Raw genomic sequence first — 17758 nt, forward strand, 5'->3', positions numbered from 1 at the left:
CAGTACCAATGGTGGCAGAGATGATGAGGTAAGAAATGGTGGTCCAGAATATCGCCATTAACGTTCCTTTGGGGATTGCCACTGTTGGATTCGAGGAACAAGAGGAGACACAAACATGGCACTTTTTAAGACGTTACGTCGCCCCAGAGCTTTGGCGGACATGTTTGTACATAAGACAACAATCACAAGACAAACATCACATTCACACACATTGACAATGGAGAGTCCCCGATCAACCTAAGCTGCATGTCTTTGGACTGTGGGAGGAAGCCGGAGAACCCGGAGAGAAACCCAGCAGACAACATGGAAACTCTGCACCACAGGTGTCCAACACAAGGCCCGCGGGCCGAATGTGGCCCACCACGTCATTTTATGTGGCCCCTGACGGCTTGAAAGACATATGATCGCCTTTTTTTTCTCCAAGAAATGTAAGAAAAAGATCCTGTGCTTTTATTTTGAAGGTTTTCAATTTAATATTAATATTCCTACAGTCGAATAAACAATAATCAAATGCAAAGAGAGTTAGTTAACAACATACCTGCAAACTCATGAGGGGTGAAAAAGGTGACAACGGGGGGGGGGCGGGGGGGGGGTGCAGATGACTTTTTTTTTTTTTGTCACCACACCACATCCACGTTGTTTGAACCCTCAAAGCTTTTAGAACCACAACTACAGTCATTTTATTGTTCTGGCCACAAATCTAAATAATGATAAACAGTTTAAGAACAAAAGGTCCTCCGCTCTGACTCAGCCCTATAATGATAGTAATAACAAATATACATTGTCATTATATAAAATATGGTTAAAGTCATTCATGAATCAACGTACTTTTTTTGGCCTGAACATTCATGGACTTTACCTTCAGTCTGTTCTGTCTCTACCCGTTTGTCACGATACTAACATTATAACTTCTGTACCATACCTGCCATAAATATCATGATACCCGATACCAGAATTCAATACAATAGAAATAATATGATACCATAAATAAGAGACTGGTATATTTATCTATAACAGTAATAAATAAAACATCTGTATGGTTCACTTTTTACCAACTTGTTCAACACTTAACAAATGTCAGTAATATTAGTCTTAATACAGCCAGATATGAATGAAACTACATGGAGCCATCATAGCATTGATTATACACTATGAGGCCGTTAGTCTGTATCTGACCAGAGGATACAGAGTTCATCAGGATGAGCAGCTGTAGAGTTACACAATTTTACAGACTGAAACATTTCACTTCTGGCATCTTTTTTTAATGTATTTTTTAAGCCGAAGTCGGTCTCTAAAGCTGCGCCACTTCTCTGGCTGTGAGCTGCGCAGCGCAGTGTGCGCAGACAGCTCGACACGGAGCAGCGCGTGCGCTCTGATCGCTCTCTTAATGAAGTATCGATACTAAAAATATGCTAAATCACATGGTGTTTAACGTACGGGTACTTCGTTAGCATCGCTACACCGTGCAGCGTGACAGCAGCAGATGTAGCGGACTAACATTCAAGCTAACCTGAACCCCCAAACGCTGTGGACATCTGAACGCTGATTGGCCGAGACGCGACACGTCCCATCAAAGATGTTTTCTTGCGAAGAGCACCACTTCACATTTTCTCCGCGTCTCACTGCAATCTCAACGGCAGCGGGCCAGGTGACCCCCCCCCCCCCCCCCCCCAAAACAAAAACTCTTCGGATCTCCACGATTCACGTGGATGACCTATTTTGAGTTCAAAACGGTGAATTTCACCGAAAGGTGACAAGTTTGCAGGTATGTAACAATATGTTCGGGAGTAGTTATTATTATTATTATCTTTATTGAAATTGGACCATGGCTAGTTAAAACATAAATGTCACCATTTGATGCTCTGTACCAGATTGTAGCTACAGTGTAAACAGTGTTTCAGGTACACCGGCCCTTTAAGAGGCCCATGATGCTGACACACCTGCTCTACACAGGCACCCGAAATTGAACCCAGGCCTCCGATACTTTACCACATTACTAATTTGTACCACATATTTTAGAATTGAATCATTATCGTATAATCTGACTTTCATACGTAGATCATAACAAAAACATTTTGTATGGCAATGAATCAGGAACAATTAAACAATAAAAGTCTTCTCGATATGGATTATTACAAAAGGCACACAAAAATCACATTTAAAACGTAACACTAGACACATTTAGTTTTAAAATGAATCTGTATAACTGATCTCTTCTTGCAAGACTACATCATGTGATCGATAAGTTCCCTTTTATGATATTCGATGCATTAGTCATCGCAATGTTTGCACACCATCGTTTTCAAATGTAGGATTTTTCAAGAAAATAAATAAATTGAGAGCAAGAAACACATCAATATACCTTTAGATCTCCGGAGATGTTAGCTCCTGCCAGGATGCCCGTGGCGGAGGGGAAGAAAATGGAGAACATGCCAAAGAAACTGCCCTCCGGTCCCCGCCAGCCAGGCACGAAATTGGTAGCAAAGATATCAGCTGTTGAAATAAAAATAGTCAAAAGAGACTTTAATATCGGTTCTCCTTGTGTACAAACCACCACACACACATTGCATTGCTCTAAAGGGGAAACTTTGCCCTGGCCTTGAAGAATATGAGACTCTGAGCAAGGACTGAGCCGTCACCTTGGTAGCCGAAGAAACCCTTGGCTTGTTTCTGTGGGGAAGCCGGAATGAACGTCCCAACAATGTAACTGGCAAATGACACCATGATAACCAGGAAGAACAGCACCTGTGCCTGTGGAGGGCCGAACACACACACGGTGAACACATGGATGGACAGAGATTTACAGGGTAAGGCTCGCAGAATCTGAAACTTCTTTTAAATCGCTTCTTAAAACCCATTTGTATAGAACAGCTTTGAAGTGATCGCGTCCTTTTATGCAGAACTTTCTCCTAATTTAGTTTGTCTGTTTTTGTTGTTGTTTTTTTATTTTAATATATATTTTTAAATGTTATATTTGTTACTTACTATTCTATTTGTTTTGCCTTGACTCTCTGTAGAGCACTTTGTAAACATTATTTTTAAATAAAGTTATTATTATTATATAACAGATCAAGCTAACGTATCTCACCAGATTAACACATAGCCTTGTTTTTATTTAATGTTTTTTTTTACTGTGTTTATTTAATAAGGGACAGTGCACATTAACAAAAACATTTCATTAAATGTGCCAGAGTTAGCCAAGAGGCTATTTTTCATCTGTAGTCCCAAAAAGTTTTTAGCGTGCTTGAAATAAACGCAATGAACATGCGGCTAACGCTCCTGGTCGTTATGCTAACGTAAGTATCGACTGGTTCCAGATGTATGAAGGTATAAAGTGGTGTTGATCTTCTCTTCTGATGCTGCCTTCACACCAACAGCGTAATGCGAACATCCTCAATGTTTACTCGCGTGAGTTTACTCGTTCGACTATTTATGGCTTTTCGCGTCACTCGCTTCATTCACACCAGAGGGGGCGGGGCTTATCTCTGTGGCTTTATTCCATGGAAACAGTTGTCATTGTTGAACTAACCACTAGTTCTGCTTTAATACTTGTTGAGGACGTCCCACAAACATGTGAACATGTAACGCCTCGTGTTTGGGTTCATAACATTAATATCATATTTATATATTTATTCATGACATCACCCGTAGGCTCACACAGCTCGGTGCCGTTCACCGGCTACGTCTGCATGACTGTCTCTTCCAGCTCCATCAGAGCAGCAGTTAGATTCACCAACAGCTGATTGGCTTTCGCAACTCAGCGTCGGGTGAATTTTTTGCCAAAGTTGAAATATTTTAAATCGAGCGAATGAGGCGAAACATTTACGTGAATCGCAAACATTTGCGTCTTTACATTGACTTTGCAATTCGCAACGTTCTGTTGTGAACGCAGCACGATTCGCTGATTTGTAAGCATTCCTCATAAATAATAAATTATTCACCTTCTGCAACGATAAAACATTCAGGACATCACATAAGTCTTATGTACTTTTCTTAAATCCCAACAATGTTAATCACAATGGCAGTTCACGATGGTCCGTTCTATGTGTTTGAGCTGACCTTTGACTCCCATGCCATGCCAGCCATTGAGATGCCGAGTAGACACGTGACTGTAATGATGCCGATAATGCGGATGTCGTTGGTTCGGTCCCCCATGACAGCTCCATTTTCCTAAGAAAGAACATGTCAGTGGTTTCAGGGAAGATTCTCAGGTGTGCTTGAAGAGAAAGAGCATGTTTGATCACTGTGCAGTAGCATTGCTCCACGTCCATGTCGACACGCATCCTACTTACATACATGAGGTCTGAAACCGTCTCAGCAAAGCCCACCGTGTGCATGGCCACAGCTACAGCGTTGGCAAAGGCAAAGATAAGCCCAATGGACCCACCCAGCTCTGGACCGAGGCTACGGCTGATCAGAAAGTACGTCCCCCCTGGAGGCAAGAGTGGGCATAGCAGCCAACATGTACTGGGGGAAGCGTGTTTATCAAGCAAGAAATCACGACCAATTGAAATGTTACAATGTCCGATGCAGCCCACATGTTCTATTTTTATCATTAAATAATCCTTAATATCTTTTGTATTTTTTTGTTATAATATTATTTTATTAATGAAGCAGGTTGTTGTGTCACACGTGAATCACTGATGGAACATACCTCTGGGGTCAGATCTGAAGAGAAATCATGTTGAAATCAAGCGAACTGGTTTCAGTGGGAACTTGAAAACCCACTGTGTGTGTGTGGCGTTTATTATTACACTGCTATAGCGTTAAAACAAGTATCAACATTGGGTTTTTACTTCAGGGATTTTCTTAAATTCCATTGATTTCCCCCGACAGCTGAATTGAACACCATCGCTCCCATCATCTCCAACTTCTTCCTCTGCTCATACGCTCTCATCAACTTCAGCTGCTTCCATGCCTCCATCACCAACTCACCAGGTACAACACAACTCATGCTTGATTGATGTCCCTGCAGCCGTACGCACAGGGAGTCTGAGTGGGCTGCTGCGGGCCCACTGCTGTGCTGGACTGCCTAGAGAGCGCAGGTGTCAAACACGAGGCCCGCGGGCCGGATTCGGCCCGCCGCGTCATTTTATGTGGCCCCTGGCAGCTTGAAAAGACATATGATCACCTTTTCTTAAAGACATTTCAAAAAAAATATCCTGTGCTTTTATTTTGAAGGTTTTAAATTAAACGGATTTATGTTAAAATATTAGAGACATTTTCTTGCGTGCAATATTTCTACACTTAAATAAACAATGATGAAATGCAAAGGGAGTTATTTAACTATATGTTCGGGAGTAGTTTATACAGTGTTTCAGTTACACCGGCCCTTTAAGAGGCAGCCATGATGCTGATGTGGCCAACGGTGAAAATGAGTTTGACACTCGTAAAGCAGCTCGTAGCTCGTGGATCGTAGCTCGTAGCTTGTAGTTCGTGGCTCGTAGCTCGTAGCTTGTAGTTCGTGGCTCGTAGCTTGTAACTCGTGGCTCGTAGCTCGTAGCTCGTAGCTTGTAGTTCGTGGCTCATAGCTCGTAACTCGTGGCTCGTGGCTCGTAGCTCGTAGCTCGTAGCTTGTAGTTCGTGGCTCGTAGCTCTTAGCTCGTAGCTCGTGGCTAGCGCGAGCTACGAGCGTGACACTCTGATATCAGTATGTCGTCAGTGCTCCATGAGAACGGCTTTTACAGGGAATATGGCTGAAGAGGTTTTTAATGTCATCATTCTCAATCGTCGTTTTGTGCTTCTTTTTTTAAAGTATCGGTTCAGGCACCGCTTGGACACCGGTATGGTTTTAAAAGTACGGGTTTAGCACCGGTATCGAAAAAACAATACGCATCCCTAATAAGGAGGTGCTTCGTGCACAGAATGAATAAAGGTTACGTGTGTTCAGCCTCGTATATAATACATTCATACAGAAGCAATAATATGAAAGGTTTAGGAGGGTACATCCAAACACATGAAATGAGAGGAATGTAGTGACTATATTACCACTTTACCATCAACCGCTTCTTTTCATTTAGCTTATTGAAGCTGTTAGTGCCATTTTCCATATTGTAATTGTTATTGTAATTTAGACTCAGATTTAGATACTATATTATTTAGATTCATATTTAGATTTGTTCGTTATAGTGATTGCATAATTGTATGTTATAATTTGCATTGTTTAGAATAATCAGAGGTGAGTTGTGACGCATTGAGCTCGCGCATTGATATATCAACGGGCGGACTTGTTTCACGTGCTCCAGAATTCAGTAAAAGGAACGGAGCGAACTCACTGTTTTCTACCGTTGTTGAAATACATTACACGCGTAGACTCGTTCTTTCCGTCTAAGAGTGGTAAAACTAATGGAAATGCCAAGAAACATCTACCGATAACACGAAGGGAGTTTTAGCCGCTACATTAAGTAGAAAACAGTCGCCGAGGGCGAGAGAAGATCATCGTGCTGCCGACGAAGGAAGCTAACCAGCTACAGGATTAGCTAGCGCCGTTTACAACGCTGTGCAGCAGACCGGACATGCGGTCGACTTCTACGATGATGGATGAGTACACAAAGAACAACATTGAATGAACAAATAAGATGTGCTACGAGACATTGGCCACACAGGACATTTGAAAAAAGTGCTATTGCTAGCTTGTCATATCTTGCCACGAAGAAGCTCGAGTTTATTCTGGAAATAAAGACAGCCCTGGAATCTTTTCTGGAAAGCATTCACATGTTTTGAGGTTAAAGGACTGTCGATCTGGATTTCAGAAGTTTGCAAGAGCTTGCTATAATAAGAGACTTGTCTAACAATAATAGCCAATTGAAATGTCTGATTTGGATGGAAGGCAATGTCGAGCTAGACATTAAAAGAAGGATCAAGTTGACCACAAAGGCCCTAGAAAATAAACTTGATGAACAGATGAATCTCAGGAAACGTGCATTAGCACGTCTGGTCTCCAAAGCGGAGGAAATAGAAATTCTCATGATAAATGATTCCAATGCTCTCATCGTGGAAAAGGATCATCTCAGTGATTACTCAAAATTTCTGAATAGATTTACTGAAGTGAACAATGCAGTTAGTGAACTGTTATCTAACGATGAAAGGGAAGCTGACCAGCGGTATTGGAGTGAGCCAAACCTCATGAAGTATGAGAACTTTTTGACTAGTTTGGAGCAGTGGATAATAAAAGTAAGACGGCACGCCGGTGCCGATGGCGAACAGGCCGCTACTGAAAATGCGACCCCAAAGACTGGAGCGACGACACAGCAGGGTGAGTCTGACACTGAATGTTGTGCACCGACAGATATGCTAGAGAGGTTCATGTCATTTATGTTCGCTTTCTCTCATTCCAGGCTTCCTGATTGTTTTCACCTGTCATCACACCTGTCTCCTATGCTCATCAGTGTCAGCCCCGCCCCTGATTGGTCCCACCTGTGTCTTGTTACCATGTGCTTAAATTCCCCTGTCTCCCAGTGTTCCTTGTCAGTTCGTCTGGTCTTTTGCCATGATCAGGTCGGGTTATGTTATGCTCTTGAAAAGTTTTTGATCCCTCACTACGTGAGCGCTTTCATTTTGTTCACTGCCGAACCGAAAAATAAAGTACTTACAAATACTTTATCTCTGTCTCCCGGGTCGTGCAATTGGGTCCTACTTCCTAAGTGTCTGAGGTCGTAACAGAACGAACTGACCACATTATGGACCCAGCCGACCCAAGAACGCTTCACGCCGCTCTGTCGGTACAGGGCGTGACGATTTTTCATCACGAGGAAAAACTGGACAAAGTCAGCCGGGAAATACAAGAGCTGAGAGGACGCCAGGCCGGAGTTCAGGAAGAATTATCTACACAGATGCAACAACTGGTTGCCCAAATGAATAATTTTTTCACTCATCAACAGACTGCTCCTCCGGTGACGTCATCCACAGCTGAGAATTTGCCTGTCAATACTCCAGCTGACGACCCAGGTCAGGCTGTTTCCTCCCCATTACGGCTGGCTCTTCCGGAGAGATTTTCCGGAGACTCTTCGAATTGCAGAGCCTTTCTGGTACAGTGTGATCTGCATTTTCAACACAACCCAGCAGCTTTTTATCTGAGCATGGGAAAGTGGCGTTTATTGTGTCTCATTTAACGGGAAGAGCTGCAGCCTGGGCTACTGCAGAATGGTCTAGAGACACCGAACTATGTTACTCATTGGCCGATTTCATAGAGACTATGAGGCGCATTTTGACCACTCATCGCCTGCTACGGAGGCCAGCAGAAGACTGTTTCAAATACGTCAGCTCAACCGTCAGGTGGTTGATTATGCCATCGAGTTTCGTACAGCAGCAGCGGACAGCGGATGGAATGTTCCGCTCTTCGTGACGCCTTCATGACAGGACTTTCGAACCGATAAAGGACCAGCTGGCTCCACTGGAGACACCCCGGGATCTGGAATCCCTCATCGCTGTGGCCATCCGGATCGATAACCGTCTTCGAAAGAGAGAGGAGCGTCGACGCAACCGAGATGTTATTCCCAGCTTCCAGAATTCGCCTCGAGGGTCGCGCCCAGCGGAGGATTTCCAGCTCATGTTACCGGACCATCAGAGGACTACACTTCGAATGACTCCGTGAACCCATGCAGCTTGGAAGAACCAGGCTTTCTCTGGCGGAGAGGCAGTGCCGTCTACGGGAGAGTTGCTGTTTCTACTGCTGCCAGCCGGGCCATCAACTCGCCGTGCCCGGAAAAGATCGTGCTCACCAGTCAAAAGGAGGGCGCTGGTGAGCAAGTTTCCCGCAGACTTCCCTCCTCGACCTGTTACTCAGGTAGACATTTGTATTAACAATCAGACCATTGACCAGGGTGTGTTAATAGACTCAGGGGCTGACGAAAGCCTTATAGACTGGGGCCTAGTCAAACAGCTAAAGATAAAACTGTCCCGCTATCTCATCCTGTTAGTGCCAGTGCCTTAGACGGCCGCTTGTTGTTCACAGTTACCCATTGCACTGAGCCCATACGGATTACTATAAATAAGGACCATACCGAGAGCATGCAATTTCATATTTTTGAGTCGAATCAGTACCCGATTATTTTGGGGTTTCCTTGGCTGAAGATCCACAATCCTCACATAGACTGGCCTTCAGGAAAGTTAAGGAATGGGGAGAGGATTGTAAGGGCAGGTGTAAACTTCGCAACCTGTTAATGCACCAACAGACTCTAGTAGGATCATTATAGATCACCCTGACTATCCTGATCTACAGAAGGTACCTTCCTGTTACCATGATTTAAAAGAAGCTTTTAACAAGTCTAAAGCCTTGTCGCTACCTCCTCACCGAGATTTTGACTGTCCCATTGATCTCGCATCGAGCCCCATTCCCAAGGGAGACTTTACTCGATTTCGAGACCTGAGAGAACAGCAATGGATGAATACATCTCCTCTTCACTCAAATCAGGGATTATCCGTCCTTCATCGCCTCCAGCCGGAGCGGATTCTTTGTGGAAAGAAAGACGGGTCTCTGAGACCTTGCATAGACTACAGTCCACTAAATGACATTACGGTGAAGAACCGCTATCCTCTGCCACTCATGTCATCTGCTTTTGAACTGCTTCAACGGCCAAGATATTCACCAAGTTGGATTTAAGAAATGCATATCACTTGGTTAGAATAAAACAAGGGATGAGTGGAAGACTGGATTCAACACTCAGAATGGTCACTATGAGTACTTGGTAATGCCTTTTGACTGTGCAATGCACCGCTGTTTTTCAAGCTTTTGTGAATGAGGTTTTATGGAATTCTTGAATATTTCAGTGTTTGTGTATCTGGATGACATACTGATTTTCTCCCCAGACGCTAAATCTCATGTTAACCATGTCCGCCAAGTTTTGCAGAAACTACTGGATAATCAGCTATATGTCAAGGCAGAGAAGTGCGAGTTCCACACAGAAGAGGTGTCTTTCTTAGGATACATAGTCTCACCTAATCATATCCAAATGGATCCTGCCAAAGTCAGTGCAGTATCCCAGTGGCCCACACCAGACTCCAGGAAAAAGGTTCAGCAGTTCCTAGGATTTGCTAACTTCTATAGGAAGTTTATTAGAATTTCAGTTCTGTTGCTGCTCCTCTGCATGTTCTGACTTCTCCTAAGGTTCCTTCAAGTGGACCCCCAGGCGGATCTTGCTTTCAAACTTCTCAGAGATAGATTCACATCAGCTCCCATACTCACCATTCCAGATCCCCAGCGCCAGTTTATGGTCGAGGTGGATGCTTCCAATGAGGGAATTGGAGGAGTACTGTCTCAACGATCTGCAGAAGACAACAAGATGCATCCATGTGCTTACCTGTCGCGGAAGTTGACAACGGCAGAGCGGAATTATGACGTGGGAAACAAGGAATTGTTAGCTGTAAAAGCTGCCCTCGAGGAATGGAGACACTGGCTAGAGGGTGCAGAGCAACCGTTTTTAGTCTGGACAGATCACAAGAATCTAGAATATATAAGAAAGGCTAAGCGTCTCAACTCCCGTCAGGCCAGGTGGACACTTTTCTTTAGTAGATTCAACTTCACACTCTCTTTTCGTCCCGGTCTCAGAATCAAAACCCGATGCTTTGTCTCGTCTTTACGATCCCGAACCACTTGCGGTAGAGCCCAAGACCATCCTTCCACTTAACCGGGTGATCGGAGCCTTTTCCTGGCAAGTGGAGTCAGACGTTAAAGAGGCAAATGTCATGAATCCAGCGCCTAGCGAGTGTCCCAACAATCTGCTGTTTGTTCCTGAGGCTCTTCACCCAAGGTCATCCACTGGGCTCACTCATCTGTGCTTTCGTGCCATCCGGGAGTAGCAAGAACAATGTTCAGGATTCAACAACGTTTCTGGTGGCCATCCATGAAGAAAAATGTGGCCGAGTATGTAGCGGCTTGTCCGGTGTGTGCGTGTAATAAGACCTCATCTCAAGTTAAGATGGGCTTGCTCCAGCCGCTGCCGATTCCCCATCGTCCTTGGTCACACATTTCGATGGATTTTGTGACAGGATTTCCCTCATCCAGAGGCAAGACTACGGTTCTAACAGTGGTTGATCGATTTTCAAAGATGGCTCACTTCATCCCATTGACCAAGCTTCCCTCTGCCAAAGTCACCGCAGAGGTCATGATGAATCACGTGTTCAGGATCCATGGATTCCCTAATGACATTGTTTCCGACAGGGTCCACAATTCATTTCCGCCTTCTGGAAAGAGTTTTGTCGACTCATAGGTGCCACCGTCAGCCTGTCATCAGGATATCACCCTCAGTCAAATGGACAGTCGGAGCGTCTGAACCAAGAACTAGAGACTACGCCACGTTGTCTCGCCTCCCGAACCAGACCACCTGGAGTGACCACCTCACATGGGTCGAGGTTGCCCACAATACCCTTCCTACGGCGGCCACAGGTCTCTCTCCATTCCATTGTGTCAATGGTTTCCAGCCTCCACTTTTCCCTAACAACGAGGAAGAGGTGAGGGTTCCATCGGCACATGCCATGATCAGACGTTGTCGCAGAGTTTGGGCTGGTGCTCGCCAGTCTCTTCTCCAAGTTCAGCGCGGATGAAGGGTGTTGCGGACGGTCATCGCAGGGTCGCTCCCTCCTACAGTCCAGGCCAAAAGGTTTGGCTCTCTACCAAAGACTTACCACTCCATGTCGCCTCAAAGAAACTGGCTCCGAGATTTGTGGGTCCGGTTCCAGTGTCCAGAGTCATCAACCCGGCGTCGGTACGCTTGCAACTCCCTAGGACCTTGAGAGTGCACCCAACGTTTCACGTTAGTAAGATCAAGCCGGTGTGTGAGAGCACACTTGTTCCCGCCTCAAGCCCCTCCACCGCCCCAGTTCTTTGAAGGGGTGACGTTTACAAGGTCCGTAAGCTACTGGAGGTCCGTAATAGGGAGGGCAAGCAATTCCTGGTAGACTGGAAGGGTTACGGTCCTGAGGCTAGAAGCTGGATAGCTGCTTCATTTATCGTAGACAAGACTCTTATCCACGACTTTTACAATCAGCCTGGGCCATCAGGAGTTGGCCCTAGAGGGGGTACTGTTGTGCACCGACAGATATGCTAGAGAGGTTCATGTCATTTATGTTCGCTTTCTCTCATTCCAGGCTTCCTGATTGTTTTCACCTGTCATCACACCTGTCTCCTATGCTCATCAGTGTCAGCCCCGCCCCTGATTGGTCCCACCTGTGTCTTGTTACCATGTGCTTAAATTCCCTGTCTCCCAGTGTTCCTTGTCAGTCTGTCTGGTCTTTTGCCATGATCAGGTCGGGTTATGTTATGCTCTTGAAAAGTTTTTGATCCCTCACTACGTGAGCGCTTTCATTTTGTTCACTGCCGAACCGAAAAATAAAGTACTTACAAATACTTTATCTCTGTCTCCCGGGTCGTGCAATTGGGTCCTACTTCCTAAGTGTCTGAGGTCGTAACACTGAAGATGTGGATCCAGACGACAGTGCATCTGCTGTACAAGAAAATCATAGTTCAGTCACCGCACGAAGCATATGCAGCAGACACTCAAGGTCATCCAAAGCGTCATCTCACGCTTCGTCACTGCGTAGAAATGAGGAAGCTAACCGTGCAGCCCTACTCGCACGCGCAGCAGCACTTAAGAAGAAACAGGCATTGCAGTTGGAAGAGGCTCAAATGAACGCTAAGCAGATTCAGTTGAAGGCTCAAATGGAGGAGCTAGATGTTGAGACTGCTATCGCAGAGTCCACAGCAAAGCTACAAGTTATGGAAGAGTATGATAACATGGACGACGATGGGATGAATTCCTACCTCGTCAAGAACATGCCTACAGCAGCGACCATCGAACATTATGCTCCAGATGTCAGACCAAAGTTGACTAGCAGTCTTCGAGTTAGCCAACACAACAGTGCATTTTACCTTCCACCTAGACACAAGTCTTATGTGCAAGTAAAGGATGAAAACAACAACACAAGTACAAATTCCAATGAAAGGCAGGTTGAACTTAGCGAAATGATATCGAACCAGAATGATATCATAGATACGTTAGTCACACAACAAAGACTAGCTAACTTACCTCAACGAGAAGTCCCTGTATTCAGTGGCGACCCTTTCGAGTTCCTGCCATTCCTGAAGGCTTTTGAGCACATCATCCACAGTCGTACAGACAACGACGAAGACCGCTTGTACTACCTAGAGCAATTCACCAGCAGTGAGCCAAAAGAACTTGTGAGAAGTTGCCAACACATGAGCGCACAACAAGGCTACAATGAAGCAAGAAGGCTCTTGACCTATCACTATGGCAATGAGTATAAAATAGCTGTCGCCTATGTTGACAAGGCTTTCAAATGGCCTCAAGTCAAGCCAGAAGATGCAAAGTCACTTCACAGCTTCTCCATCTTTCTCACCGGATGTAACAATGTCATGAAGGACATGGAATATCTCGAGGAGATGAACAGCCCGTGCAACCTGCGGATCGTCCTCTCAAAATTGCCTTTTAGACTTCGTGAAAGATGGAGAGTCATAGCTTTCGACATACAAGAAAGGGAAGGAAGAAGAGCAAAGTTCTCTGATCTCACGACGTACATCAACAGACAAGCTAGGATAGCTTCAGACCCACTGTTCGGTGATGTCAACGAGTACTCCGAAGCGAAAGAAAAAGGCAGGTCAAGCTTTAGATCTGCCCAGGGAGGCGGACCGAAAAGAACCACTGGCTGTGCTACGAGTGTCAAGCCAGACGAAGGGGGCGCCTCAGAACCAAGAAGGAACAAGCAGACAAGCAACGCGTTTCAGGAGCCATGCCTGTACTGCAACAACAGACACACCCTGAGCGCATGTTACAAAATAAGAAGTCTGCCAAACAAAGAAAGAATTGAGTTCATTAAAGGTAAAGGACTTTGTTTCGGGTGTCTGACCCAAGGGCACATGGCAAAAGACTGTAAAAAGAGAGCCACTTGTGAAATCTGCAGCAAGAAACACCCAAGCCTGCTTCACAGCAAAAGGGACGAGAACACTGACCAAGAGAACAGCAAGCCTGAGAAAGGTCAAAGCTCTACCAGCGGACACTCAGCTCCACAAGAAGACGCGTCAGTCAAGAGGGAAGTCACGGCAGTCACCGGGGCCGGAGGAAATGACTGTGTCCTGTCTATCGTGGCCGTGCGCATCAAATCCAAGAGGAGCAACACGACAATAGAGACGTATGCGTTCATGGACTCGGGTAGTTCCGCTACGTTTTGCTCCGAAAGGCTGATGAGACAACTCGGCGTCCATGGTAAGAAGACTCAAGTGCTACTCCGTACTATGGGCCAGGAGAAGCCTGTGTCCTGCTACGTGCTCTCAGATCTGGAAGTGTGCGGTCTGACAGAGAACAAGTACATAAGCCTGCCAGACGTCTACACCCACACAGACATACCTGTAACGAAGGACAATATTCCTGCTGAGAAGGACTTGGAAAGATGGCCGTATCTGCGTAAAGAAGTACGGTTACCACAGATCGACGCAGATGTTGAGATACTGATTGGAATGAACGCTCACTCTGCGATGGAGCCGTGGAAGATAATCCACAGCCAAGGCGACGGGCCTTACGCAGTAAAGACGACTCTCGGGTGGGTCGTTAATGGCCCTCTCAAGAAACGTGACAATCACCACAAGTCAAGTCACTGCAGTCAAAGGGCTTCAGTCAACAGAATCTCAGTCAGTGGCGTGGACAGCATGCTGTTGCAGCAATAGAACCACGACTTTCCGGAGCAAGCCTGCGAAGAGAAGTCAGAAATGTCACGAGAAGACGTTCAGTTCATGAAGTCTGTGACTGAGACAATCAAGAAAGTCAATGGGCACTACAGCATTGGGATGCCTCTCAGAAACAAAAATGTGGTGATGCCAAACAACAGATGTGTTGCCGAGCAACGGGCATCAAACCTGAAAAGGAAACTCGCTAAGAACTCCAGCTTCCACGATGACTACAAGACCTTCATGTCAGACCTGCTGAACAAAGGCTACAGTGGAAGTTCCTGAAGACGAGCGCAATCGCAACGACGGCAGAGTGTGGTACGTTCCACATCACGGCGTGATCCATCCACAAAAGGGAAAGCTGCGGGTTGTTTTCGATTGTGCCGCTTCGTTTCAGGGGAAGTCACTGAACGAGGAACTGTTACAGGGTCCGGACCTCACCAATGGCCTGGTTGGAGTCTTGACAAGGTTTCGACACGAACACGTCGCACTCATCGCCGACATTGAAGCGATGTATCATCAAGTAAGAGTTCGTGATGAGGACTCTGATCTTCTACGATTCCTTTGGTGGCCACAGGGGGATCTGAGCCAGCCTCCGCGTGAGTACAAGATGGTGGTCCACTTGTTCGGGGCCAAGTCGAGCCCGAGCTGCGCCAACTATGCCTTACGACGGACCGCAGAGGATGGAAAAGACAGGTCATCACCTGAAGCAGTAACTACAGTCTTAGAACACTTCTCGCCGACGACTGCCTGGTCTCGACGTCCAACGAGAAGAAGGCCACTGCCTTGGCCAAGGACCTCATTGCACTGTGTGAGAGTGGAGGATTCCGCTTGACTAAGTGGTCAAGCAACAGCCGCGAAGTGCTGTCATCACTTCCCGAACAAGAAAGAGCAAAGGAGATCAATAATCTAGACCTGGACAAGGATGAACTACCTATGGAAAGGGCCCTTGGAGTGGACTGGTGCATAGAATCAGATTCCTTCAAGTTCCGGATCCATGTGAAGAACACGCCCATCACCAGAGGGGGTATTCTCTCGGTCGTAAGCTCAATATACGACCCCCTTGGATTCCTGTCGCCGTTCATTCTTCTTGCGAAGACCATCGTCCAGGGTCTCTGTCGAATGAAACTTACCTGGGATGAAGAAATTCCAGAAGACATGGCAAACAGAGGGCTCGCCTGGCTGTCCGATTTGAGCCAGTTCACCAGCTTTTCTGTCAGGAGGTGCATCAAGCCAGAGGGATTTGGTCCAGTGATGTCAGCACAGCTGCACCATTTCTCCGACACTAGCGAGACGGGCTACGGCGTCGTCACGTACCTCCGCACCGAGAACAGCCACGGTCGAGTCCACTGCTCATTTCTTTTAGGAAATCCAGAGTGACGCCGCTTAAACCTGTCACAATCCCACGCCTCGAGCTCACCGCGGCTACCATTGCGGTGAAAATGGATAAGCTCATGAAGGAAGAGCTTCGGATGGACCTCAAAGAGTCTGTGCTATGGACAGATAGCACCACCGTCCTCCGATACATCGACAACGACGACGCTGTTTCAAAACATTCGTAGCAAATAGAGTATCGACAATCAGAGAGAACACAAGGCCAGCACAGTGGAAGTATGTCAACACGGCTTCTAACCCAGCTGACTACGCATCAAGAGGAATGAAGGCAGAGCACTTCATGAAGTGTCAGAGCTGGATTGAAGGTCCCGACTTCCTAAACAAGAGTGAGTCTCACTGGCCTGTCCTATCAGAGTTCTCAAGAGTGATAAGTGAAGAAGATGCTGAAGTGAAGCGTATGATCAGCGTGAACATCATCAAGACTGTAGATTCAAGCACAGACCCTCTCTTCAAGCTGATTCATCATTACTCCGACTGGCACAGCCTGAAGAAGGCTGTCGCCTGGATGTTGAGGCTGAAGGAACTGCTTCAAAATCTGTGCGAAACGAGGAAGAAGTTTGGGTCTCAAGCCCAGTCTTCAGAAAGCCAAGACGCAAGAATTAAGACAGTTGAAAACCACATGCAGAAATGGAAATCTACCCTGAAAGGAACCCATTTGACTGTCAAGGACGTCAGAAGGTCAGAAACTGCGATCATTCAGTTCCACCAAAGTCAAACCTTTCATGAGGAGCTTCACGCTCTGCAGAAAGGTGAAAAGATCAGGAGAAGCAGTTCTCTCGTGAAGCTGGATCCCTTCCTTCAAGATGGGGTTCTCCGGGTTGGTGGAAGATTGCACCAGGCGGCCTTGCCAGAACATACAAAGCATCCAACTATCCTGGCCAATGATCACCACATCACGACCCTGGTCATCAGGAACGCTCATAAGGAAATCGGACATGGAGGGAGAAACCATACCCTTGCTCGGCTGAGACAAAGGGTCTGGATATGCAAAGGAAATGCAGCGGTGAGAAATGTGCTTTCAAAGTGTGTGAAATGCCGCAAGAGTCAAGCTGCCGTGAGTGAACAGAAGATGGCAAATCTACCACCTGATCGTCTATTGCTTGACCATCCACCATTCACTAACGTCGGTGTAGACTATTTCGGCCCCTTCGAAGCAAAGCGTGGACGCGTGCATGTAAAACGTTATGGAGTCCTGTTTACTTGCCTTACAGTCAGAGCAGTCCACATAGAAATCGCACACTCTCTCGACACTGACTCATGTATAAATGCATTGAGACGTTTCATAGCCAGAAGAGGACAAGTCGAGATTATGAGATCCGATAATGGAACGAACCTGGTAGCTACAGAACACGAGATCCGCCGGGCGATGAAAGAATGGAACCAGTCCCAGATCTCTGAGACTCTACTGCAAAAAGGAGTCACTTGGATCTTCAACCCGCCTGCTGGGTCACATCACGGTGGTGTCTGGGAGCGACAGATAAGAACAGTCCGGAAGATACTCACCAACCTTCTGAAGCTACAGTCACTCGACGATGAATGTCTGCAAACTGTGATGTGTGAAGTTGAAGCAGTGATCAATAGCAGACCCCTAACCAAGTCATCTGATGACGTGGACGACCTTGAGCCACTAACGCCGAATCATCTTCTCCTTCTCAAGGGAAAACCAGCACTCCATCCAGGTGTGTTTCA

The 17758-nt window shown here is 46.2% G+C and overlaps 2 protein-coding genes across 2 annotated transcripts in view; one reads left to right on the top strand and one right to left on the bottom strand.

Annotated features, from left to right (window-relative positions):
- LOC130195670 (solute carrier family 12 member 3-like) overlaps nucleotides 1–4556 on the bottom strand; it is a 6342-nt gene extending 1786 nt beyond the window's left edge. The window contains exons 1-6 of the mRNA XM_056417338.1: nucleotides 4520–4556; nucleotides 4293–4432; nucleotides 4060–4170; nucleotides 2640–2751; nucleotides 2364–2493; nucleotides 7–92 (exon numbers count right to left, since the gene is read on the bottom strand). Coding sequence (XP_056273313.1) covers nucleotides 7–92; nucleotides 2364–2493; nucleotides 2640–2751; nucleotides 4060–4170; nucleotides 4293–4432; nucleotides 4520–4556 — 616 coding nt within the window. The remainder of the gene's footprint in view (nucleotides 1–6; nucleotides 93–2363; nucleotides 2494–2639; nucleotides 2752–4059; nucleotides 4171–4292; nucleotides 4433–4519) is intronic.
- A 125-nt stretch (nucleotides 4557–4681) lies between these two features.
- Nucleotides 4682–17758, top strand: part of LOC130195671 (solute carrier family 12 member 3-like) — a 32413-nt gene continuing 19336 nt past the window's right edge. The window contains 2 exon segments of the mRNA XM_056417339.1: nucleotides 4682–4694; nucleotides 4837–4938. Coding sequence (XP_056273314.1) covers nucleotides 4682–4694; nucleotides 4837–4938 — 115 coding nt within the window.

The sequence above is a fragment of the Pseudoliparis swirei genome, chromosome 6 (genome assembly GCF_029220125.1).
Source record: "Pseudoliparis swirei isolate HS2019 ecotype Mariana Trench chromosome 6, NWPU_hadal_v1, whole genome shotgun sequence".
Taxonomy (NCBI): domain Eukaryota; kingdom Metazoa; phylum Chordata; class Actinopteri; order Perciformes; family Liparidae; genus Pseudoliparis; species Pseudoliparis swirei.